This window comes from Cyprinodon tularosa, unplaced genomic scaffold (genome assembly GCF_016077235.1).
Source record: "Cyprinodon tularosa strain WSP-4 unplaced genomic scaffold, ASM1607723v1 ctg100, whole genome shotgun sequence".
NCBI classification, from domain to species: domain Eukaryota; kingdom Metazoa; phylum Chordata; class Actinopteri; order Cyprinodontiformes; family Cyprinodontidae; genus Cyprinodon; species Cyprinodon tularosa.
The window spans coordinates 1,478,811-1,505,289 of record NW_024037783.1 but is presented as its reverse complement, the minus strand read 5'-3'; the positions used below and the strand labels follow the sequence as shown (position 1 = coordinate 1,505,289).

The window sequence follows — 26,479 nt, the reverse complement described above, 5'->3', positions numbered from 1 at the left end:
AGCTCTCATATACACTATTAGAACGCTCTCATATACACTACTAGAACGCTCTCATATACACTATTAGAAAGCTCTCATATACACTACTAGAAAGCTCTCATATACACTATTAGAACGCTCTCATATACACTACTAGAACGCTCTCATATACACTATTAGAAAGCTCTCATATACACTGCTAGAACGCTCTCATATACACTACTAGAACGCTCTCATATACACTACTAGAAAGCTCTCATACACACTACTAGAAAGCTCTCATATACACTATTAGAACGCTCTCATATACACTACTAGAACGCTCTCATATACACTATTAGAAAGCTCTCATATACACTACTAGAACGCTCTCATATACACTACTAGAACGCTCTCATATACACTACTAGAAAGCTCTCATACACACTACTAGAACGCTCTCATACACACTATTAGAAAGCTAAAATATATGGTCCCCCTCCTTTAATTTAGGCAAACATTGCTCAAATATCACCGAATCCAGATGGTTTGTTGTTGATGAAGAGAGGAATAAACACAGTTTAAGATTTGCAGCTAAATTAATTTGTTTCCATATTATGGAACTGCTATCAGGCACTTCCCATCATCTTATATCAGTAATAAAAAATTATAAATACAAATTTGGTATTTGGTGACTTGACTTTTATTTCTGTCAGGCTGAAGTGAAAAAACTTGGAAAGAGACTGATTCTCTTGGCGTTTAAAATAACAACACAAAACAGCATAAGAAAACCGCATTTATTTTTTTTTATTTTACAATTTTGTAAACAACAGCGGCTGATTAAACTAAATGTCTCAACCTTGTATAATTTTACGACTTTTTTTTAACCAAGAAATGATCCGAAAGGCCTGGGAAATGATCAGATCCACTTATGTGGCTGCAATGCGCGGCGCGCTCCCGACACAGGTGGAACAGATTTTCACTGAATTTCGCACAACACCGGAAAAGGATCTGTTGAAGCAAAAACATAAAAAATAAAGTCGAGTAATGCCCATGCTTCTGTGAGTTGTTTAGCGGATAGCTGAGCATGAATCAATAATTTTATTTGATACAATTTCGGCCGGAGATAGCACAAAATGTACGGAGCTAGCCAGAATGACCTCCGTTTAAAACAACTTCCGGTGTAATGACGGTCCTTCCTGTTTCACTGAAACACCTTCCGTTTCAACTGAAATCCGCTAATAGCTTTTCAGTAGTATGTATGAAAACTTTCTGGTAGTGTATATGAGAGCGTTCTAGTAGTGTGTATGAGAGCTTTCTAGTAGCGTGTATGAGAGCGTTCTAGTAGTGTATATGAGAGCTTTCTAGTAGTGTGTATGAGAGCGTTCTAGTAGTGTGTATGAGAGCTTTCTAGTAGTGTGTATGAGAGCTTTCTAGTAGTGTGTATGAGAGCTTTCTAGTAGCGTGTATGAGAGCGTTCTAGTAGTGTATATGAGAGCTTTCTAATAGTGTATATGAGAGCGTTCTAATAGTGTATATGAGAGCGTTCTAATAGTGTATATGAGAGCGTTCTAGTAGCGTGTATGAGAGCGTTCTAGTAGTGTATATGAGAGCTTTCTAATAGTGTATATAAGAGCGTTCTAATAGTGTATATGAGAGCGTTCTAGTAGTGTATATGAGAGCGTTCTAATAGTGTATATGAGAGCGTTCTAGTAGTGTATATGAGAGCGTTCTAATAGTGTATATGAGAGCTTTCTAGTCGTGTATATGAGAGCTTTCTAATAGTGTATATGAGAGCTTTCTAGTAGTGTATATGAGAGCTTTCTAGCAGTGTATATGAGAGCTTTCTAGTAGTGTATATGAGAGCGTTCTAGTAGTGTATATGAGAGCTTTTTAATAGTGTATATGAAAGCTTTCTAGTAGTGTGTATGAAAGGTAAAGCTTTTCACCAGTTTATATGAGCAGTTCTCACTACTTTTAATAGTGTATATGAAAGCTTTCTAGTAGTGTGTATGAAAGGTAAAGCTTTTCACCAGTTTATATGAACAGTTCTCACTACTTTGTATGAGAGCTTTTGAGTAGATTATATAAGAGGTAAATGTTTTCACTAGTTTATGTGAGAGCTTTTTACTAGTGTTTGTGTGAGGTTTTCAGTATATTATATGGAAGAGTGTAATTTAATATGTGTATATGCAAGTTAATTCTGATTTATGTCCCTGGGGGCACCTCATAATTGGAAGGCTGAACACCTCAACTTTAATATGCTAATAGCTTGTAAATGCCATTAGTGTATTTACACACTAATAGCATTAAGTTGTTGGAATTAGTTGTTGTACTGGACAAGTAAAAAAGTTGGAAGTGAACATTCTCTTAATTTTTACCAATAGACTAGAACTACCATCAGACATGGGACAAGTCCTGGTAAGAAGGAATACCAGGATTTCATTGATACAACTTTAAAAGAAATGCTTATCTTTCACAAATCGCTGAGCGATGTCCATTAGCTTGTGCCATAGTCTTAGAAAAGACAGATGTATTTGCTCACAAATACATCTTCAGTAGTGGCTTTTAATATACATTAAATAGTTCAATGCATTTATGTTTAAAAATATAATTTGTGTATCATTATCATTTTCACTTTCACTCAATTTTGCATATCACTTATTGACTTAGAACGAATTGAATACTTATGCCTGGTTCACACAGCAACATTTTTCAATACTGGAGACACCCAGCAGACGGCATCTGATATAACAGCTTTGGTCCTTGGGTGAGTGGTTTACAGCCACACAGCAAGCACAAGACACCATGCATAAACAGATTTCCCTCTGAGATATTCAGATTTTTGGACAGGAAATCTCACCATACCTCTCGATATCAAGGTGAGCTCAGATTAAATAAACATGGTGGATAAGGAAAAAAAAACATTGGAAATTTGTGGAATTCTTCTAAGAGAAAAACAATGTAAAAACAAAAGGCAAAAACAAAGGCATGGAAAGATCACAAGCATGGGCTCTATTTGCTTCACTGGTAAAATGCTGTTTTTTCCCCCCTCAGGACACTCTACATTCGACAGGTTTCTTGTTTGTTTTTCCTTAAGGAACACCACGCAGGTTAGGATACTGGGCCAAGAAAGTAAAACATACAGTATTAAGGATCCCCAATTTGGAGATTTAAGGAGTCCATTAGTTCTTACAAGCTGAATAGATTGCTCCTAATATACTACATAAAGCAGGTTTATCACGTATTATCTTAAGAACAATACTCAAAATTACCAGAAAGGGAAGGTCAGGGAGTAAAAATGAAAAATCAGCTGAAAGAAGTTTGAAACGTTTCAGTTCAAGATATTCTGTTGAGTCATTTATGATCTGTGTAGCTTGTTCATTCAACCTCAAAAAAATATATATTTTTTTCCAATTAAAGCTTTAAAACCTGAATATGCTATATTGGCATAATAACAAGTCCACTGAATCCTCATCTCTAATGAAGTTGAAACTGCCCTTGCTAACATGTCTGTGACCTCTGACCTGAGAAGCAGCTGTACGCCTGACATATGCTGTCCTTCTAGGTGACACAGCATAGTTTACAAGAGCAGCAAGAATGCCGACTACGGCCTTCCTTGAATACCACAACCTCCCTAAAAATAATGCTCATTGAAATCCCCCTCTAACCCAGGCACAGTTTAATACTTCAAATCCAAAACCTCACTTTAGGAACTGAACCACTCTCATGCTGCCCCATAATTTGTTATTATAGTCGGAGCCTAAATAGCAGTTGCCTTCAAAAAGCATGCCCCTGTGAGATTCCCATCATAAATGCCAGGCCCGTCCTGCTGAGATGCACCCCAACCACGCCTCTCAGGGGGGTTTGGAACCTCTTGCTATTTAAAACCTGCAAAAATGCAGAGTTGCCACAGAAACATCATCCAGGGGTTCATATCTGCTACAAAGCAAACCAAACCTTAGTCGTGTGGCCTGGATTCCACATCTGAAGAAGATAATCATGTGTTATCTTTTTTGCTTTTGTCAGAGCTGTTTGTCCTGATTTTCAGCATTTACTACATGAGAAGTTAAAATCAGTCTTGATGAGGTGACATCATGGTGTCAAGGTATCTACATCTCAGTGCTTCTAGTCATAAACAAATGAATGAAGTATTACTTAGAGGATAACTAACAGATAAGAAAAGATAACAAAAACATTATCAAACACTAAGAATTTTTGATTTCATCGTTTGATCATTAACTAGATAAAATCTCCATCTCTACAATTACTCTTTGGCTCTTTAGACAACTGACATTGTGATGAGAGACAGATAAATACAGAAAAGAGCAAACTAGCTCTAAAATCTATGAAACACAAGTCAAATACCTCTAAACCAAAAAGAAGTTTCCACCGTCAACAAATCCCTGCAGATATACAAGGCAGCTCCTCCTGCACCTGCCTCAGTGTCAGATGTGTGTCTGAAGCGCGACTGCGCTGCTTTGACCCAACCTCATGCCACAGTCCTGGCTTCTGTCACCGCCCGCTCCGCTTCCTGGGAATAGCACAGGGCCGGCCGGCCGACAGCCCTCTGAACAAACACTTCCAACCATCACAGGGCTGCTATTGTGTGTGTGTGTGTGTTTGAATGTGTGTGTGTATAAGGCAGAGAGAGAGAGACAGACAGAGAAATAGCAGGGAGAGGTGCTGCATGTTTCAGCTGGATATCCATGTGTTTGAAACATGATTCTGATACCATATTTTAAACGCTTTTTTGTGAGTTCAAATTTCCCAATTTAGCATTTCTTGAACTCAATCTTATTGCTTGAGGCTTAAAATTAGTCATATTAACTCCAACTCAAACTAGAGGATTTTTCTGTAGATCGACAATTTCCCACACTAAAAGCGCCAGTGATTTACTACTGATTTTTGACTATTTCAGGGCTGTTAATCATATCCTTGCCTGTTAGTACCACTGTTAAGTGGTGAACACTGCACGTAAGCACAAGGTTTAACTGCTACTGGAAAAAAAAAAAAGAATGAGAGATGTGGTTTGTAAAGTGTTTCTTTTGGATTACATCTAGCTGTTCATTTTAAATCCATCTCCATGCTTGATTGTCAATATATTTGACTTCATTTGGCAGTTTATGACTTTAATTTTATTTCAATATTGACAATATTCAATATTAAAATGAAAAACAAAAATCACCTCACCTAAAAAGACAACTATCATAACTACAAACCAATCAAGACCTGGTTGTACTTTAAGATTGATGTAGGCAATGGGAATGTTGACGCTGCTGCAGGGACATCTGAGAAAACCATCGACAATGTGAACAAGCACACCTTACAGAACAACAAGAAATGAAACTTTGAATTAAAGTTCAAACCTTAATCCAAAGAAGAATTTGTGGCTTGATTTCACATTAGCATTTAAACAGACTCAATATCCAATCCGATGGAGAATTGGCTATATTGCAAAGTAAAACAGGTCAAACTTTCCCCCACCAGATGTTACAAGGTGGAAAGTCCTGCTGGAAAACACTTGCTTAACAACTTGTGACTGAAACCTATTGTAAAGGAAATGCATTGCTTTATGCATTAAAGATTTTGATTGTTATTTGACAGACAGTCACAGGTCGATCACAAGCCAGGTATTTTCTGTTTTCCTTTACATTATTTAGAGATGTTGTTTCTCTTCACGTTACAACACAAAAATATCTGTTGTTCTAATGTTTTGATTTCTAATGAATACGTTTCTTGTCATTTGTCACATGCCTGAAAACATGTTTTAATTTTTAAAGGCCAAACTTTTCCTAGATATCCTACAGGGAAATTCTCTTTGCACTGTTGACTCTGCTTTGACTTGATATATTGTGCAGCAGATGACTTACTTTAAAAACAAAAACAACACTGAGTGGATTTGAAGTCAGTGGCAATGCTCTTTTAAACTGTATTTTCTACACTTAAGAAATATTTTTATTCTGTTTAAGTAAACTAATGTACATCAAGATTAATTATTCATTTTAAATCTAATCTTACTATAGAGGAGGCATTTCAACGAACTACTGATTCTGCTCAAAACTTGAAAACAATAATAACAATAATTAAACTTTATTGATCTGACATTGGAGAAATTCAGCTCTGTATTAACCCATTCCCTTGGGGAGCAGTGGGCTGCCATTGAGCAGCGCCCAGGGAGCAATGTGGGGTTAAGGGTCTTGCTTAGAGACCCAGAGTGGCAGTCTGTCGGAGTGGGGCTCGGACTGAGAAGCTCAGGATTCCAAGCTTTATGCATAACCACTAGGCCGCCACTTCCAAATAATGATAACTACAAAATAAAGAAGGAAAAAATACTTAGAAAACAAGGATGATGAAATACTGTACATCTTTGCAGTTTAAAGAAAACCAGACATCTAGCCAAAAACATAATTCTTTGCTAAATATTCTGTATTTGGTCAGTTATTTTATGCACTGCTGAAATAACTTTATTTTTTAACAGAGATTAAAATCACATTGTTATTTATTTTCCTTTATTTGTAAGTGTACAGCTGATCCTTTATATCAGTTTAACCTGCTGACTGAGCTGGGGATTTTTCTATGCAAGAATCCCACACATTTTCCATTTAAACACTCAGCATCACACTGACAACCCCAACCAGAAATACTGCATGATTGGACGATATATATGAATCCTCTGAACTTCCATTTCAATATGTTTTTTTGCAGCATTATATTTTTCAAGCACACTGTTTACACTTGATCACTGCTGCACTTTATGGAATGGAAATGTTAATTTACTGTCTGAAAAGCTGTAATAAAGCTGTAATAAAGCTGTAATAAATAAATAAATAATAATAAATAAAAAATAAATAAATTGTCCAAGTCTAAGAATGTTTTGTGCGGAAAGCTCTCCTTGCAAAGCATTATGGGATTTGCTGTCAGCTGCCCGCTGTCGCCATAGGCTGATGCTACCTGACAGCTAATAACAAAGATGGCAGGTGATCATCTGCCCAAACAGGCAGTTAATTGAGTTCACTAAAAAGTCTACTATATAGTCCCCGCTCTATATAGTGATTGAGGGATTTAGGGGTTAGCGCGGATATTCAGACACAGTAAGCCTGTATGAGCTATGAGAACAGCAACTTTTAAACAGAGCACGAAAGAAAAGAAATGGGCTCATGCATGCATTTAATAGGTGTTCCCTCTTAGGAGCGGGTACAGGGTTGTGCATGTGCACATTTTTTTTAAGTAGAGATGGCGGGTCTTTTAAAAAATCCTCTTTTATACCTTTAAGTCCAGTTGCCTTCCAATTCAAGCCTGCTTGCGGTATTTTTAAGAGGTCCTTAATAAAGGATTGCAAGGCTTATTTACAACAGAATTAAGGACTGCAAGGCTTTTTTGTTTACAACAGAATTAGAAATTATTCAATAATTCAAACTAAACTAAATCTTAAATGACTACAGATCACCAAAATGCGACTAAAACTACATAACATGCTTGCCAAGAAAGTAATAACAGGAATAAAGTTTGCTATCAAAGATCAAACTGTTAAAGCCAGTCTGCATATCATTTGAGCTATCAGAGGATAGGAGAGAAAAATCCAGTAGAACACAGGAAGGCTAAACAGAGTACAGGAATGTTGCTCTGTTTTCCATTTATGTTTTCAACCTCTGTCATTTGAAGATGCTGACACCTTTCTGGAAATTCAGGAAATTAAGTTAAACTCACGACCTATATTCTGTAGAGATGTGTTTTAGTGTGACTGCCTTCTTCCAGATGTTGAGATATTACCCTTTAATCATATACACTCACCAGCCACTTTATTAGGTACACCTGTCCAACTGCTCGTTAACACTTAATTTCTAAGCAGCCAATCACATGGCGGCAACTCAGTGCATTTAGGCATGTAGACATGGTCAAGACAATCTCCTGCAGTTTCAACCGAGCATCAGTATGGGGAAGAAAGGTGATTTGAGTGACTTTGAACGTGGCATGATTGTTGGTGCCAGAACGGCTGTTCTGAGTATTTCAGAAACTGCTGATCTACTGGGATTTTCACGCACAACCATCTCTAGGGTTTACAGAGAATGGTCCGAAAAAGAAAAAACATCCAGTGAGCGGCAGTTCTGTGGGCGGAAATGCCTTGTTGATGCCAGAGGTCAGAGGAGAATGGCCAGACTGGTTCGAGCTGATAGAAGGGCAACAGTGACTCAAATAACCACCCGTTACAACCAAGGTGGGCAGAAGAGCATCTCTGAACGCACAGTACGTCGAACTTTAAGGCAGATGGGCTACAGCAGCAGAAGACCACACCGGGTGCCACTCCTTTCAGCTAAGAACAGGAAGCTGAGGCTACAATTTGCACAAGCTCATCGAAATTGGACAATAGAAGATTGGAAAAACGTTGCCTGGTCTGATGAGTCTCGATTTTTGCTGCGACATTCGGATGGTAGGGTCAGAATTTGGCGTCTACAACATGAAAGCATGGATCCATCCTGCCTTGTATCAACGGTTCAGGCTGGTGGTGGTGGTGTCATGGTGTGGGGAATATTTTCTTGGCACTCTTTGGGCCCCTTGGTACCAATTGAGCATCGTTGCAACGCCACAGCCTACCTGAGTATTGTTGCTGACCATGTCCATCCCTTTATGACCACAATGTATCCAACTTCTGATGGCTACTTTCAGCAGGATAATGCGCCATGTCATAAAGCTGGAATCATCTCAGACTGGTTTCTTGAACATGACAATGAGTTCACTGTACTCAAATGGCCTCCACAGTCACCAGAGCTCAATCCAATAGAGCATCTTTGGGATGTGGTGGAACGGGAGATTCGCATCATGGATGTGCAGCCGACAAATCTGCGGCAACTGTGTGATGCCATCATGTCAATATGGACCAAACTCCCTGAGGAATGCTTCCAGCACCTTGTTGAATCTATGCCACGAAGAATTGAGGCAGTTCTGAAGGCAAAAGGGGGTCCAACCCGTTACTAGCATGGGGTACCTAATAAAGTGGCCAGTGAGTTTATATGTATATGTATATATATATATATATATATATATATATATATATATATATATATATATATATATATATATATATATATATATATATATATATATATATATATATATATATATAATGGTATAAGTAAATTGCATATCTAAAGTAAACTGAGCTGCAAGATTAACCAGAAAATTCATATTGGTTCATCTTTACTTGAGTCAGCTACTGCACCTGTAAAACTACACAAGCATGCACCAGGGATCTCAAAACAAAATCCTTATATTAAATGACTCTGGATGAGAAAAAAATGTCAACTTCTTCTTTTGAAATCCATGTGAAAATTTTTGAGCTGGACTTAGACAACTTTTACTGTCATTTTCTATACACAGAGTGTATACAAAACAAAATTTAATTTTCCAAAGATTTCAGGCAGTGGATGAGCAGCAGATTAGCAGCAAAATGAACATTTTCATTCCATAAAGTGCAGCAGCAATAAAAAAAAATGATGCAAAAACACATTGATATGGAAGTTCAGAGGATTTCAAGGCAAATATGAAAATAGACCAGAGACTGGAAAGTGTCTAAACAGTCTGATCTACATATCGAAAACCTAAACAATGCTTCCATACTTTTCAACACAGCAGCACATACTGAATCTGTCAAACACATGTCAGTCAGCTAAGAGTATCCAAATCACACTTGTTTACCAGGCGCAGAAATATAAAAACACTCACCTCTCACTAAAATCCATTAGAGCCTATTATGGAGCATCTTAAAGCCTGTGAGTTGATTTCAAATCAAACTGCATTTCTGTGTGAAACCTGGGAAAATATTTTTTTACAGGACAGCCTTACTGTCAGTTGAGATTTTTAACAAGTACATACAGGTAGAAAGGCACATTAAATACCTGGCCATTCTGGTTTTTACTCAGGTAACTGTCAGTCTCCCATTTCAGCTAAATCTGTTCTCACAGTAACAGAAAAAAAGGCAGATCAAACCAGTCTAGCAAACATGTTATTAGCATCTAAAATAACGCAGCAAACTCCTCTCTTTACATCTTGCAGCAAGAAAACGTTGGATCACCTTAAAGACTCAGCTTTCATACTTGGACAAGGTTGGCCATGTTTCACTGTTTGCGTGCCTCCCTGTGGCGTCCTGTGTGGTTTTCACAGCTCAGAGTGAAATCCAAACCCTTACTCTGGACTAAACCAACAATCTGGGTGGTAGAGCAATGACCAGACAATGGGGGTCCGTTTAACAAGGATGTGACAGTTGTAAAAACAGGCAGCATGTTAATCAAGGAGCTGGACTGCAGGGTGAGGGTGCTACACTTTCTTTCACCTACAGTATAAAGGGTTTGTTTTTGTTGTTTCATTTAGAGGTCAGGGTTACGTTAAATGGTGATAACTGGCAATAAAACAATGTTAAATTTTCCAAGCCAGATGTCAAATAAACTATGGGTGTGTATGTTTTGACAAAACCACGGCACACAATGCAGTGATTAGCATAATGACTGCGGTTGCACCTGCCCTCACCAAGGATTGACTGCTTGAAGTCTATTTCAAAGCAAATTATATCTAGAGATCCATTAATTCCCACATAAGCTTAGAAACTGAGCTTATAAAAGGATATTCAAAGCACATCTGATAGCCACTATTAATCGAACAATACTGTGAATGCCCGAGACACACAGACGAAACGTTTTTGTACAATGACTGTTGATGATAATCAGAGTTATATTTGTAAGGCTGAGGGGTAAAAAAAGGGAACAAATAGATAAAAACACAAGTCATGTGTTTAAAGCTAGTAGGCACTAATGGTATGAGACCTAAAAGAAGTCAGCATGAATGAACTTTGTGTTGTTCCATCTATGTAACATGTTTAGGGCAACCTTTATTTTTCTCTCTTTAGGGCCAAACAAAATATATGCTTGCACTGAAATATCTTACTGAATTTTAGCTTCCTGCTATATAATAGTCTGTTGAATAAAGTAATCATCAATCATCATCATCAATAGCAATACTACTCCATGGAAAAGCATTTAAGGTGGATTAAGTGCTTATTGCGCCATCTGCTGTGCAGGTGACTCTGCTTGCAGCTTAGTAGGTTGACCAGGTGCACTGATATGGTCAATAATGCAACCGATCTTTCACTTATTTTTTTAATCCAGAGTCCTGGATTTTATTAAGTCTTCAAAACTCATAACTGTATAGCACTTTGTAGTATCCATCCACTGTGAGGATGACAGGGAGGCTTCTTTGTAGTTTGAAGTAAACAAATCTGTGTTCATATGTGAGGTAAATATAAGAAAACCTTACAATTTTAAAACTTCCTTTAGATATGATCACCTAACAAATTATGCGACAGGGACCGTAAGTATGTAGACCATGTCTAACTATAAACAGGGTGAAAGGACAATGATTAGAAAATGTAGCCCCAACATGTAAAGCATTTTGGGGTTAGCAGAAATGTCCCTATTTGGGAGGTAACATCAATGAATTTCAGGTTAAATTCAATTCAAGGGGTAAGATGAAATTTTATGACACGTAATAAATCATATTATGCCCGATATGTTTATTCTAAGGGCCAGTTCTCTGCTGTTTTATTATTGTTAAAAATCTAATTTTTTTTATTGCACATAAGTAGGAGAGGATTAAATTACTGCAACAAAAGAAGAAGCAACAAATTAATAGAAGTTTTTCAAATTTAATTCGGTACCTAATAAGATGCACATTATTGAAAAGGCTAAAATTATTTATACAATAAGACAATTGTTTTCTTCTGTTCTTTTGGCTAACAATATTCTGTGCTAATTATGCAACATAACAGTTAAGGTTGATCAAGGGTTGTTATTGGGAGGCTTTTATATTAAATTAAAGTTTTGCTTTAAATGAAGATGATAGGCAGAGTTTGCCAACAAAAGTCTTTTAAACCTAATATGTGTCATATTTTTGGTTCATTAAACAATTTATGTTATTTTATTCAACTTCATAAAAAAACAACAAGTTCAAATTTAAAGTGCGGCACATTCTCTGTTATAAACGTAAATGGATCTTCATTCATGTAGAGGAAAAGTTTTACTCAAAGGATTATTTATTTTTACTCATTATTATGTATTATTTATCATTTTTACTCATTATATATATATATATTTTTTTTTTTATGAAGAAACAGATTATTTAAATCCTAACAAAAAATTTGATCAGTGTGAAATAAATGCCCTCACATTATGGGGTGAATGCGGCTATGAGGGTTCAGGGATCAGCTGTGAATTTTATGGAGTCTCAGATGTTAAAATTGGGTGTGTATGTCTCTCCCTCTGTCTCTCTAGTGCTTAGAAAGGCTTCAGTAATCTGGCTGGTGGCCAAAAATACCCCCCCTCAGCTGGCACACTAGCCCAATTTATAACCCATCACATGCAGCAGAGGGTGGTTCCTGCCTTGGGATGCTTGGTTCATTTTCTAACAAGAACAGAAAATAGTGAAATAATTCAAATTCTACACTTTCTACAAAGCTCTCTATAACAAAAATCTCCAGAATACAGTCTCAATATTTTTGCCACCGGCTCTAAATTTCAAGATCTGTGTTTACTCTTAAAGTTGTGAGAAAATACTCTCCTCTTTACAACTGTAACAAGATGAAGCATAAGTGACTCCAAAACCCAAACCTAGCATGCTTTTAACTGAGTGCCAAACGCCCAAAGTCTCGGCCAGATGTTTCACAGACGGTAGCCCACTAGACCATAAAAGTAAATATAAATGGACTAACGGTTCCCATCTACAATCACTCACACTGACTTTTGCACCACAGCTTCCAGTGGGGGAAGAGTATATTCCCGACACATGCACACACCCACACACACCGTCTCTTAAGATTTTACAGCTCCTTCCCAAAACAAACTTTGCAGGTCACTTACCATCTGAGAACAGCTCTTGGGACAACCATTGATATCATCAATCTTCTCATTGGCTGAAGAAAAGACAAAAAAGGAGAAAAAAGAGACAAAAGGAGGAGAAATTAAAAACTCATCCCAGTCTGTTCAGTCATAGTACTCCTCCACTTTACTCCAAAGGATGGAGACTCCGGTATATTTGTGTACTAGACAGTTGGTGTATAAGTGCAAAGCAGCAAAGGTGCACATGCTGGTGGCTGTAATAGTGACCCCCAACCCCCCACCCCCCCATCACAGAGACATGAGACATTATCTGGCCCCGACAAATGGTGGCAATGCCACTGAGGCCCCGGCCAGCAGTGTTGTGCTGCTTTTTTTAACGTGTGTGTGTATGTTTGGGGGGAGGTTAGGGTGTTAAGGCTCACTCCCCTCCATTAGAGGCCCAGCCCATCGCAGCTGAGACACCACCATCAGATCACAGCTGACAACTGTGCCAGCAGCAGAGACTTCTGCATCAGAGACACAGCGGGGCCAAAAGAGCAGCTCCATCACAGGATCATGTGTTTTTTTTCTTCCTCTTTATCTTGTAGAGAGGGAAGAAAAAAGCCTTCATTTGGATAGGTGACCCCACCACCCCGTAACTCTCCCTATTACCTGGGGTTGAACCTCTCCACTCTTGGAATGGAACCAAACAATTGAATCACTGAATATTTCATAAAAGAAATTATGTTATTTTTAAATAATCAACCCTCTTTAAACAAGATAGTAGAGCTGCTAATGGGACATTTTTTCCACACACCAAGTTGGCAGTACCGTATTGAGAAACTCATGGATGGATCATTTGTTTGTAAAATAATTTAACAGAGGGTCTTTTCTTTACTATTTATGACAGGATCCAGAACACAACAAAAAAGGGTTAAAAAGACCCACGGACTTAAACTTAGTACTTTAAATTTTTTAAATGATCGTTTTCTACTTTTATTTTGTATCAGCATTCAGCAGATTTAGTAATTCTTGTGATTGTCATTGTGTTACCAAATAAATATCTGGACAAGACTTCAATCCATCCCGTTCTTTTCATAAACAGACTGTAAGGCTTGCCTTTGACTAGGCCATTCTAACCGTTGTTGTTTCCCTATGGTGTATAATTTTGAAAGAAAATGCAGGATATTTTACGGCCTCTCTCCTTGTGCCACTCATTTTGTGACATATGTTACTAACCGTTAATATCTTCTTCGACCTTAGCTGTGGATCTAAGCACCTTCTCCAGAATAAATATTGGGTATCTTTTAAGTTTAGCCATCCTCTTTCCTTTTTCAAATGATAATTTAAGCATGAATCTGGGAGATCCTTAAAGTTTGCGTAGCAGTTTTATGATTTAAATAGTTTTTTAAAGCGCACGTTTTTTTCCTGACCTGTCTGCTATATTTCTTGGTCTTACTGATGCAGTTTGCTCTCCAACAAACCTCTGAGGCCTTTAAAGGATAGCTGTACTTACTGTACATGCGAAAATTACTTTACCCACAAAAGATAATTACTTACTGATTAACTAACTTCTAAGGGCAACCACTTGAAAAGGGTTTGATTAACATGAATAAGAGTAAATGAAAAAAATAAATATAAGAGAATCCAGATTTTTAATTGTTGAAAACTTTGAAATCCAAATAAAGAAAAGTTTTTGGTGGTATGATGACAAAGTGTTAATAAAGAAGTGGAGAAATGCTTGAAGACAGATCCAGCCTAAATAAGAGTCATAAAACAGCTACATTCTGAGAACAATGTCAGCGTTCATATATTGGGAAGTTTCAAATCTGGGTCACAGGAGAAGAGCCGGGAGACGAAGCAGTCATTCGCATGCTGCTGAGTCACCGGTCAGCTGGTGTCGGCCTGTTTCAGCTTCGAGTCTGGCAGTAGATACAATGACAGGACAAGGGCGGCCAGACAAAATGACAAGACTGATGATGATGATGACGCTGAGTGGGTCAAAGTTCAAAAAACACACGGGAACAACTAACTTTCACAGCCCCCTGCAGGCAGAATAACCATACTTTACCTAATGTTAAAGATATTACATGTTTACTTTAGAAACATGATTATTTGAGGCAAAAGTATTACTAGAGGCTATATTATTAACACAGAAATTAGGGGCTAGGTAAACTTTAAAAAGATTAAATACATAATAGCTAGAAAAAGATGACATCAAAAAGACATCAGATGAAGAAGATGAAGTTTTCTGAGATAATAACAAAATAAAAGCAGCTTTACAGATAAGTAAACTCTATTTTTCTCCCTCGATCACATAAGGAGCAAAGCTTGAATATGCCAAGATACAAACCAAATTAGAGCTAACTTACCAACGACCTGTATGATCTCAGCCAGCAGAACACCATCCGTCACATCCGTTTGGAGGTCCTTGATGAGACGCTTGTGTCCTGACTTGGCAAGGTAGTGGTTGGCCCAGTCCGTGTAGATCTGTGGCCAGAAGCACAAACAGAAAAAATCCTCTTCAGTTACGAGCCACCAAAACAAATTCCAGTCCAAAAGTTGAGAGGGCAGCCCTGTATAGGTCATCGACTGGTTTCAAACTACAACAACACTTAAAAACAACAAAAGACATAAATGGATGTCGCAAATTTATGGCTACTGAAATAACAGCATGGCTAAATGAGAACGGAGTAGCCCTTCTTTCTTTTGTCACAGCCCCGATCTGGCACATATCCGCGTGCTATTCAAATTGGGGCCATTGTGCTAAGCCAGGGCATTCATCTCTGAGCACACGGCGGCTGTTTTCAATGGGCCATGCTGACATCACTCTCTGGGGACAGAAAAGACCCTTCATTGCCAGGGGGAAAAGAAAGGAGGGGGGAGCAAAGCAAGCATCTGAATAATCTGAATAGCCTCCTTCATAATTAGTTACCAAACTCCTCCCTTATATTGGCATCAAGAAAATGTTTGTATTTCTGAACAGATAAAAGGGGGGCAGGAAGTTAAAAAGTTCCACACCATCCAAGTCATAATAAAGGAGTTTATATATAAGAAACTGACTATGCATGAATCTATAGTTGCACCAAACTACAGAGGTTTTGTTTGACAAGTGCAGCTTTAGATCCTCTCTGCGGGGATTCAAAACATGTGGCAGCTCATCTTCCTCTGTTTGACATCTTACTTTTATAATTTCCCACTGGTGCTCAACAATATCCGCTGGGACAACGTCTGTATTCTGCATAAAATGCAATACTATTCTCTAAATTATTTCTTATTTGCAAAGCAAACATGTTTACAGCAGGTAGAGACCTGTCATAATCTTATTGTCCATCTTTTTTTTCCACTACATATGCATTAATCTCTCCCTTGATTGACTCTGATCAATGATTTGAAGATCCAATACTGAAAAACATGATAATTTTTCCTACTACATTAAATTCATCTTTGAAACATCAACATACTTTAAAAATTCAATACAAATGAGAAATTTCAAGGACATATGCTGTGGCTCTTTATCGGGGAGAAGTGGGTGATTTCTTTATTTAATGTCAGATGTAAAACACAATCTCTATGAAAAAGTCTGCAGCACATTTTCTCCTTTTATGTTTTATTATCCTCTGAAAATCAGATATCTGAATCTGCAAACGCACAAAATTCAATTATATGGAAATTAACAAGACTTTAAAAATTAAACTTTACAGCAGAAGAAAATTTGTACAGTATAGGCTGTAGGGTTAAATTTGCTGAATCACTACAGAGAATCTTTAAACAGGAAAGTCATAACTGTAAATTACAGGGCAACAAAATCACTGACCAGTAACACAAAAAAAACACAATCTACTCCTCTTTAAAAGACCAAACCTTAGCTTATTTTCCCTAAAACAGAAAGACATGTAAACGTTCTCCATCCACAATTGAAAGCTGCAAAGACAGTTTTTCAAACTGTTGGGAAGTTGATCTGGAGGCTAAAAATAACGACCAGCATGTGAGGGTTTGACATGCTGTTGACCTCTGATTCTTTGTGTTTGCACTGTAAACAGGCATGGGGCTTTCTGCTACAACATTAAAAGGATGAATCACTGCTTCTCATGACGCTTTATAACAGGTGTGCAAACTTCAAAGACAAGCACAGAAACGTACATCCGTCCACTCATTTTAGGGCACAAGCTTACACGCAAAAGGTTCATGAAAATGTCAACCAAGCATTACATACAAAGCCTCAGAGCAGCCTGTAAGTCACACAGGCTGCATACCTAAACACAAATCCACAGTGAAAATAAAAAGAGTCTCCAGTTAAACAATGGGATTAAAAAAAAAAAGTCTTTTAGCAGCCGGATTAGATGCCATCCTTTCAATTTGCACTCTCAGCTGGTCTAAGAAAAAAGGAAGTGCAATCTTCAGGAACTTTTGTATGAGCACGGGTTTTCTTTGAAGCAGTTTCGGGCAGGCAAATTGAGGGTTAGGGATGCAATTAAAAAGCAGGGTGAAATGGGTGGCTGTCAATCACAGCCAAGAAAACCACAAGGGTGGTTCGGATGACATGAGAGTAAGCAGAGGGGCATGGGCAGGTTGAGAGTAAAGAAATTTGAGAAAATCAAAGCTGTATGTTTTTAAGCTGCAACCAAGATACCTCTTACAAATCCTTCTGTTTTAATGCAGAACAAAATAGATGAACAAACAAGTTTAGGAAAAAAAAACTTAGATTGATGATATCACCTTTTTAATGCAAAGCAACTTCATAATTTAGTTTTAGTGTAATTTAACATTAGTGCTACTACCATTACAAAAGACTTAGTTTTAAGCTTCAATAAGCATTTACTTGATGAAGATATATCTTCACAGGTACAGACCCTTAACCATATTACAAACCAAAAATGTACACTTTTACTACAATCCTGTCTCCATCGCCTTTATGTGCGCTTTCTATATATTGTGGTTATGTTAATAATGATGTAAGCAATGGAGAGCCACGTTAAAATCCCTCTTTGTTCACACAAGCTTGGCCAATACAATTGATTCTGATAACAAGAATTAAAGTTAAGATCACAAACCATTGCAAAAGAAAGTCAGAAGTCAGTTCTGAGTTCCACATTGTGGGAAAGCAAATCTAATATAATCTGCTTTTTAAAGAAAGCTTTTACACGGAGCTGTAACAATGATGTTTGCCTTCTAAGGCAGCTCCTACTTGTACAGTATTTTCTGTTTTTTTCGGTTTTTGAAGACTCTTAGCTTCACCAAATCCAAATGTTGAATTTCTGACACGAACATTTGAAGTTTTTCTCATTAATTCTGACCTTAGAATCCAATATTCAATACATGTGAAAATCAGTTACATCTTAATTAGTCTTAATTGAATTAATATCTTAATTGAAATGTTTAGCAACACTTTCCATTTATTATATTTTATTCAAATGAAATATAACATTATTATTGCTGGATGAAGAGGACAGAAAAATCCCAACTTCTATAAAAATAATAATAATAATAAAATAAATGATGCAGTTTAGATTTCAGACCCCTCAATAAGTCAGTGGGTAGGTCAGGGAAAGCTGACTCCAAAAATGTTGTTTCTCATTATAGAAAAAAAAAAATACTGAAATTGTAAAATTATTTCACCCTATAATCTACTATATAGTGGACCTTATAGCAAACTCAGTTAACTGACCGTTCGGACAGATGATTAGTGTCTTCAAGATAGACGATGGACTCATGTGATCCAGACCCAATCAAAGATGAGATAGATAACGGCAATGGAAGTTTTTAAATAAAAGACAAGCTTCATAATTTAAAGCTTAAAGAAATGTCAAAACCAAAAATCAAGTGCAAGTTTAACCACATATTTTCGAGTGTGGAAACCACTTTAAGGGCCACAAGGAACACCATAAGAATTAAAACCAAGTTGTGGTAAATGGCAGCTTATATGTAGAAGAAAAATGTTTAAAGAACGTTATCTCTGTTCAGTCAGAAAGGTTTCCATCAATAAATTATGGTCTCAAAACAAGTTTCATTGTCAAAATTTATTTCAGAACTTGCATAATTAAAGCCTTACCAAATGGATTAAAGGGAGACAAATAGTTGGAGAGAGAATCAAACTAATTGGTTGTTAGATATTAGAGCATCAAAGGGACGTTTATGAAGGTAACAAAAGAAAAACACCTTAATTGATCTTTTCCAAACAGTAAATTATTTTATCTAAGCCTCTGCTTATGTAAGACTGAAAAGTTTGAATACCAATTTAAATATAACTTAATTAACTTATAAATGAGCAAGGTGTGTGTTGTAAATATTGTAAAGAAAATATCATTACAATAAAACCTCATTTTGCAATGTTAATCAACACAATACTAAACATTTTTGCAGAGTTTTGCCAGACCAAGTGCCCTGATTACCCTTCTTAGGATACCTGGGATCATCTGTGAGATAAAATGGCAAGTCTACAGAGGCCAATTCCAGAATTTATGGTATTCCTAATCATTCATTCATTCATTCATTCATTCATTCATTCATTCATTCATTCATTCATTCATTCATTCATTCATTCATTCATTCATTCATTCAAACCTAAGGAGAATTTAGCCAATGAAAATAAAAGTTCTGTTTTTTGACTGTGGGAGAAAGCCAGAGTAGCCAGAGAGAACTGATGCATGCTCAGGGAGAACATGCAAACTCCATGCAGATAGATCTTAGGCCGGGAATTTAAACCAGGAACCGTCTTGCTGCAAGGCAGCAGTGCTACCCACTGTACAACTGTGTAGCCCACATTCCTAATGAAGGCTTTTTTTTAAACTTAAATTATTTATGAGCCACATTTATCAATTACATTTTAGATTGTCTGATTTATCTGTCTTAGTAATGTCTGAATGTAGAATTATATAAATAATAAATGTTGTGATGAAACAAAAATATTTGGATTTTGAGTTATGTTCTCATACATAAAAGACAGATGATTTAAGTATCTATTTCCAATTTTTTTTATTGAACCATACAGTTGATGTTTGTGCTGGTTCTGGTGTATTTAAAAATTGGAAAATAGATTAATAGACTATTTTTGGAACAATGTTATCAGTCTATTTAATATTTCTATCTTTTTCATATGTCAACATGGTGGAAAATATTTTCTAAGATCAAAGAGCAGCTGTTCAGGCACGATGTTTTGCTATGGAAAATCCCATCATTCCCACAGGCTCCCAGTAATTCAAACTGTTTCCTCAAGAGAGCATGGGTCTTTTTTAGGAGCTGATAATTGGAGCTGGGGTCAGAGGTATTCCAGTCAACACTAAAGCAATGTGACACCAACTCATTCACTCAGAGCTTTATGAAAACTGTTCTTTGTGTTGATGAGGCCAGTCAGTATCCTGTCCAAGTAATACATCAATCAGACTTATTAAGAACCTTTCAGCATCCTCTTCAAAAAAAGAGAACAGAAACATAACCTTGTTGACAATCAGTTGCCTTTAAGGTCTTTTTTAATTATATTTCAAAGAGTTGCCTTATTATGTATACCACAGCCACATGTCCTCAACGAAGCAGCGCTACTACACTATGTACAGTAGCAAAAACATTAAATTGATTCATGACATTTAATGGTTCATTTCAGAACCAAGTACTGACACTACAATGCTTCAATGTACAGCTTTTATCCTTTTGTTGGTGGATGATCAGATATTTTACTGAATGATAATGCCTATCAGGGGAGTGGTGGCCTAGTGGTTAGAGCATAGAGCTTGGAATCCTGAGGTGGTGAGTGTGAAACCCACTCCCACAGACTGTCACTCTGGGTCCCTGAGCAAAAACCTTAACCCCACACTGCTCCCAGGGCGCCGCACAATGGCAGCCCACTTCTCCCCAAGGGGATGGGTTAAATGCAAAGAGTGAATTACATTGTGCTGTACTTGTGACAGTGTAATGTATATTTTTTTCCCAATCCCTGGAGAAAAAAAATCCTAAAGTCCAAGTTCCTTTTATTCAACACTTTACACACAATTACAACAGAATGCATTTGAAGCACTATGATCAGCTTTCTTTGTTATTTTTTAAAACTTTTGTAAAGCGCAGCTTTATGCAGCTTCACATAATATCCAATTGAAACCATCAGTTCTTCAAAGTCTGGCTACAAGCTGTGATGAGTCACTCTCTCAGACAGCCGCATCTTCTTTTCACACAATCAGCACAAATGTGCCGCGGATCCAGCATCCCTGCTGCCTAGGCTTGCTGAGTCATCAGACTGGCATGCAATGACAGCAAAAGGCTCCGATACATGCTTGCCATCCCAGCACTGCATGCTTTGCTTGGTCAGACAGAGGGTAAGGGTAGCCAGGGCCCAGCTGTGCCAGAGTGCCCTTGAGTTGAAGGGGGAATTCAGATTTTTTTTTAAGTGCAACAGTACTTGTCAATTCCGGTAAAAATATTCTGTGCTGAGGAGCAAGATTTGCAAATGTCACCAGGTATTAGAGCAGGTCATGATGTTTACAGAGTCTGGTAGATTTTTCCTTTTTTTCTGCATCAGTAATTTCCTTAAGTCTGCAGTTGCCCTTTCAATTTGATTGCTTGGATTGTGCAGCCCTACTTCTTTATTCTTGCTTAAAGAATCTACATTTACAACAAATAAACCATAAAAGTAAGATTACCCTGTTAAGATGCTAACATCAACAGATATGAAAGCATAACGTAGAGATTTAAATTGTATAATCAATAGTCTAGACCAGGCAGCGAGGGCTTATCATACTGTGTGTTGTCACATAAAGAGTGATTAGAGAGAATTTATGTAGTCGTTCCTGAAAGCATTAGACCACTTTAGTATAACGACACAAATTCATTTGATCTAAACCCAAACAAAACAATGTTGGAATACAGACATAATGATGAAAGTGATTTAGAAAGAAAATAAAATGTCATGTAAACACTGTTGTTACGAACAAGACTGTTGTAAGTGCTGCTTCACCAATACTAGCTTGCTTTGTATCAGGTCTTTGTGATTTATGTCAGAAAAGCAGAAAAGGCATATTTGGCCCCCTACTGAGATGCAACTGAAACACAGGACAATACTGGCACTGCAAACATCGTCCAAAAGGAAAATTATTTTCAATAACAGACAAATTGCCTTTTTATCTCAACAAAACTTAATTTATTGAGTTAAACTGCCAAGCACGAACATATCAAGAAAAAAATGGGCATATTATAGCTCTTTAAGTAATATGCATGAAGTAAAATAAGATTCTGGTTATTACACACTGGAAAAAATCCAAATCTAGATAAGTCATTTTTTCTTAAAATAAGTGCATTTGTTCTTGAATTGAGATGAGACAATTTGCCAATGGAACAAGACAATTTACATTTAAAATAAGAAAGCACAATTGCATTGTTTTATTTCAAGTCCATTTTATCTAAATAGTAAAAATACTCGTTCCATTAGCAAATCATCTCATTTACATATAAATTAAGGGTAAATACATTAATTTAAGAAATTTGTACTTATTTCTAGATCGTTTTTCCAGTGCATCAGTGTGATTCTTATAACCAAAGTTGTTATGGATTTTTCGAGGTTCTTAAACAGAAATAATGAGAGATTCCTGAAAAAAAATGAAATCTGTCTAATCCATCTAAAGTTTAGGAACTGTTGATTAAGATTCCTCAGACTGAGTAAAATATTAAAAAGCAAATAGTGAACAGTTGTCTAAAGGAATAACAATACAATTTAAATTTTACCTTCAGCTTAAGTGTATTAAAGGGGAAATTTTCTTTACAACGCCTCCGGTATTTATAGCATGCTAATGTTGATGTATTTTTATTCAGACTTAGTTATTTCAGAACAGGTTAATTATGGGGAGGCATTTAAAGGACCATTTACTCTGTCTGTTAAAGGTCAAGCATGTAAACCACCAAGGATTGACTGTTTCTCATTTTTGCATCAAACCAAAACAAACTACAACAACAGAGGCTTATCCGTCAAAGTTATTTACAGGGCAGAAGCTATTATGCTTAAAACTCAGGGTCTATTACTGTAGTCTTATTACTTACAGGGTTCATTAAGTGTTGCAAGTAATTTTCCAAAATTAATATGTTCTAAATTCAGCTAAAACTGGAGAAAACGAGGAGAACAAAAGCTGGTATGAACTAAAAAGTTTAAGAAGATGCTTTTTTTTACAACTCATTTTATTATTACTGAAGTGATTAATATGAATAATCGTGGTCTGGTTCCTTTAAAGGAATTCGACATTTGACTTAAAAACAGCAAACATGAAGGTTCTTCTAACACCCCAGGTCAGACTAACTACGATTTAACTAAATCAGAGCACTAAACTTCAAGAGGCATATCAGATTCACAGAGTACCTTTTCCTGTCCTTAGCTTCTATAATAAATCCAAACAGCTTCTGCATATCTGGTTCTACTCATGACAGATCTATTTAGAGCTGACCTTTCCTCTTATATCAGTTTTTCAAATAGGTCCCCTATGTTAACATCTTTGGTTATTGCAGTGATTATTGTCCTAATTTGCTAAATTTTTAACAGGTTGTTTCGTCTTTTAAAAAGAAAATTAAATATTTAATAAATACTGACATTTAGGTTTGCTTCCTCTTAATTTCTTACCACTTTGTAGCTTTCACAGGAGAAATGGCTGTTGCTCCTGGGTGGCACCTTGAGGCTGTAATAAAGCGCCATGAATGGTCTTTACTAATGAGGATCACTGACTGACCCAAACAAACAACTTGACATTCCTTAACTTCCACAAGAACAAAAGATGAGAGGAGTCTGTGAAAACAGGAGGAGTTTAGTGGCCACAGGCTGCTGACCGTCTTATCCTCATCACATCTCTTTACGGGTTGCTGCCTGTTGGTACATGACATGCTTTACCTCCCCATAGATCTCTACCCCTCCTTTTCAGACTGCTCGGTGAATCCTAGGACATCTTGACACTGTTACAACCCCCTGCCCACCCACCGCCGTCTCTCACAAGTATCATCTAGTCTGTGTGGAGTACACTGACTCAGACACTTGGGTCTTTTAACTTCCTCTGCCAACAGATATATAGAATACACAGAAATGCATATGCAGTCCAACTGACCCCTTTCTAAAACACATTAAATGCAGTTAAAAAAAAAAAATCTTTAGGAATGCAGCAAGGTAAATTCTCAATTCTATTTCAGCAGGTATTTCAAAGGCCTAGTTCATACAGAGTCAAACATGGTATCCTTTCATAAATGGCTTTGAACAAAAACTGTATCCATTTAAGTGTACACAAAACTAGTGAAGACGTTTTAGTGCCTATGTTGAGTCCTTTGGTGAGGCTGTGACACAATTCAATTCCAAAATACTAAAATGATTTCAAATGGAAATGAATAAACCGCCACAGAATCTCACCAAAAACCACTGATGACAGTCAATAAGAGGTAAACACAATAACATGACGCACTGAGGCAGATAGGGGTTAGAGATGGTGGAGGAACTACAATGTTAAATAAAGTAAAAAAAAAAAAATAAAAAATGTAGCTTACATGTACACACTGAAACCAGTGTTATCATAATTTTTTAAACTCTAGGACGCGGTTTAAAAAAATTATAGCAAATTATCTCCCAAAATTTCGAATCTGTTTTGATTCACAGCATAAACGACTAAATATTGTTGCAGTTACACCTAATGTAGTCTTTGTGTGAATGGAGTCTGAATCTACCATCGCTTTACTGTAGTGAATTGGATTGTATAAAACAAAGTGCAAGTATAGACTATTGGAAAGGTTTACCATGGTAAGAAGACTGAGATGATACATTCTGCTAAGAAATATCCATGCCATTATTCAGCCTCACAAACCATTTTTTGTCAGTTATTTTCATTTCTTTTTTCTTTGTTGAATTCTCTGTAAATCATTATCTAAAACCTTTTAACTGTTATATTCTTTATAAAAAGTTTGATGTTGGACAAATGTTTTGATCCCTACCACTAATGTAAAAACATTTTGTTAACATTTCACCCCTCTATAAATTTAAATACATTTCTGAGTTGAACCTATGATAATAGAGGTGCATGCTTTTTTTTATAGCAGTGGATGATGCCCAATTCTGTTGTGGTACATTTATTGGGTTGCCAACCAGGTACGGTTGTTTTTCTTCATATCTAAGACAAGTGGCAGGAGCATGACTGCTCCCGTACGTACGCTGACTAACATCTCATTCAAGTTGTTGTGCTGCACACCTGGTCCTGTAAATCACTGCTGGATCCCACATAGACTGACAAAACGGCAGGGGAGGTCCTTCAGCTCTAGGTTAGTTGCTGGTTTATGTTTTGACATCATCTATCATCCTATTGTCGTCCAATGATCAAAGCTTTTAACCCATGATGTAACATTTTGTTAAAGAGCTGTCTTTCATGTTCAGCCATTGTAAGTAGCTCTTAGGACAAGAACGCACAAGTTTCTGTATGAACAACAGAAGCAGTATAAGCTCAATTAAACCCAGGTGCACTTATTCAGCAATTAGTTTCAATCCTTGTCTTCTCCGATTTATTAAATCTTTTATTTAATTATTTTCAGTTACCTTTATTATAATTAAGGCAGTACCTTTAAGCCAGGTTGTTTTTCATTAAAAGTAAATCGGCAAAATTCCTAGAAGCTTTGAAGAAAGGAAAACTGAAAGTAAACACAATCCATTAATCATTTGGGTTTTCAGTCCTATTTGCTGCTTTTTACTGACCATATATTTTATTCTCTTTTTAAGATGAACGATGAATGCTTTGTTTGAAAACCTGAATGAGATTTAGAAAACATACTTGGTTATATACAGCTCCATCTGTTCACTTTCATCAATAAGGAGTCATCATGTCTCCATGCTGCAGTGAGCTGAGGGTGACATGTGGTAACATCCCCTCTGACCCAAGCTGGGCCATCCAGCAGATGGCTGGTGGGAGTATGATGGATGGAGTGATTCAGTCACTAATACAATAATCTAAAAAAGTCATACAGTAAGTGGGGAAAGGACACAGAGGTGTGATAGTTGCTAGTTTTCTATATTCTTTGTTCATTCAGTTGTACAGTACAACCAGATGTATATCGGCCTTAATCTGTGTGTACAGGAGAGATTTTTCCCTGATGCACAAGTTTTTTTTTTTTATGCAGCAGAGGACCACAATCTGCTGCAATTTTACTGCTGCTGAATTTCATCATGTTACTGATATTGTTGGATCTCCTGTTTTGAAAACATTTTTCAACCAAATTTTGTTGCAAGTGTACTTCAATTCAACCTTCTAAAATATTATTAAAGAAGTGCAATTTTATTCAAATTCATACAAGGTTCCACTTTGACATCTACCTCGCATTAAGAAGTTGTAAGAAGCCGACATGAAAGAGCAAAAAACTGCATCTCCTCTAATAAGCACTTTGTGCTAGTCAGGGCTGGCCCGACATTGTATGGGGGGTTTTAAGCTGAATTTTGTTTGGGAGCTCTCCTCCTTTAAGAACTTAACCACCACTTATGGTGAAATCTGGGAATGGAGGCTGAGTTTATTTGGCTGAGCTTAAAAGCAATCAAATTAGTAAATATTTACTTTGACGTACGTATTTGTGAACAAACCAAGCTCAAAGTTAAAGAAACAATTCAACTTGCTGCATCACATTTTTAACAAACGCTTGCATAAAGAAACAAAAAGCAATGTCTGCCTCATCAA

The 26,479-nt window shown here is 36.9% G+C and overlaps 1 protein-coding gene across 10 annotated transcripts in view; it reads right to left on the bottom strand.

Moving 5' to 3' along the window:
- nav2a (neuron navigator 2a) overlaps positions 1 to 26,479 on the bottom strand; it is a 244,695-nt gene that overhangs the window by 69,303 nt on the left and 148,913 nt on the right. For 9 of the 10 annotated variants that reach the window (XM_038272842.1, XM_038272370.1, XM_038272440.1 and 6 more), the window contains 2 exons: positions 15,194 to 15,311; positions 12,864 to 12,916 (listed from right to left, as the gene is read on the bottom strand). In XM_038272842.1, coding sequence (XP_038128770.1) covers positions 12,864 to 12,916; positions 15,194 to 15,311 — 171 coding nt within the window. Of the gene's footprint in view, positions 1 to 12,863; positions 12,917 to 15,193; positions 15,312 to 23,412; positions 23,612 to 26,479 lie in introns of those variants that run through there. The other variant, XM_038272918.1, reaches the window with a different exon arrangement.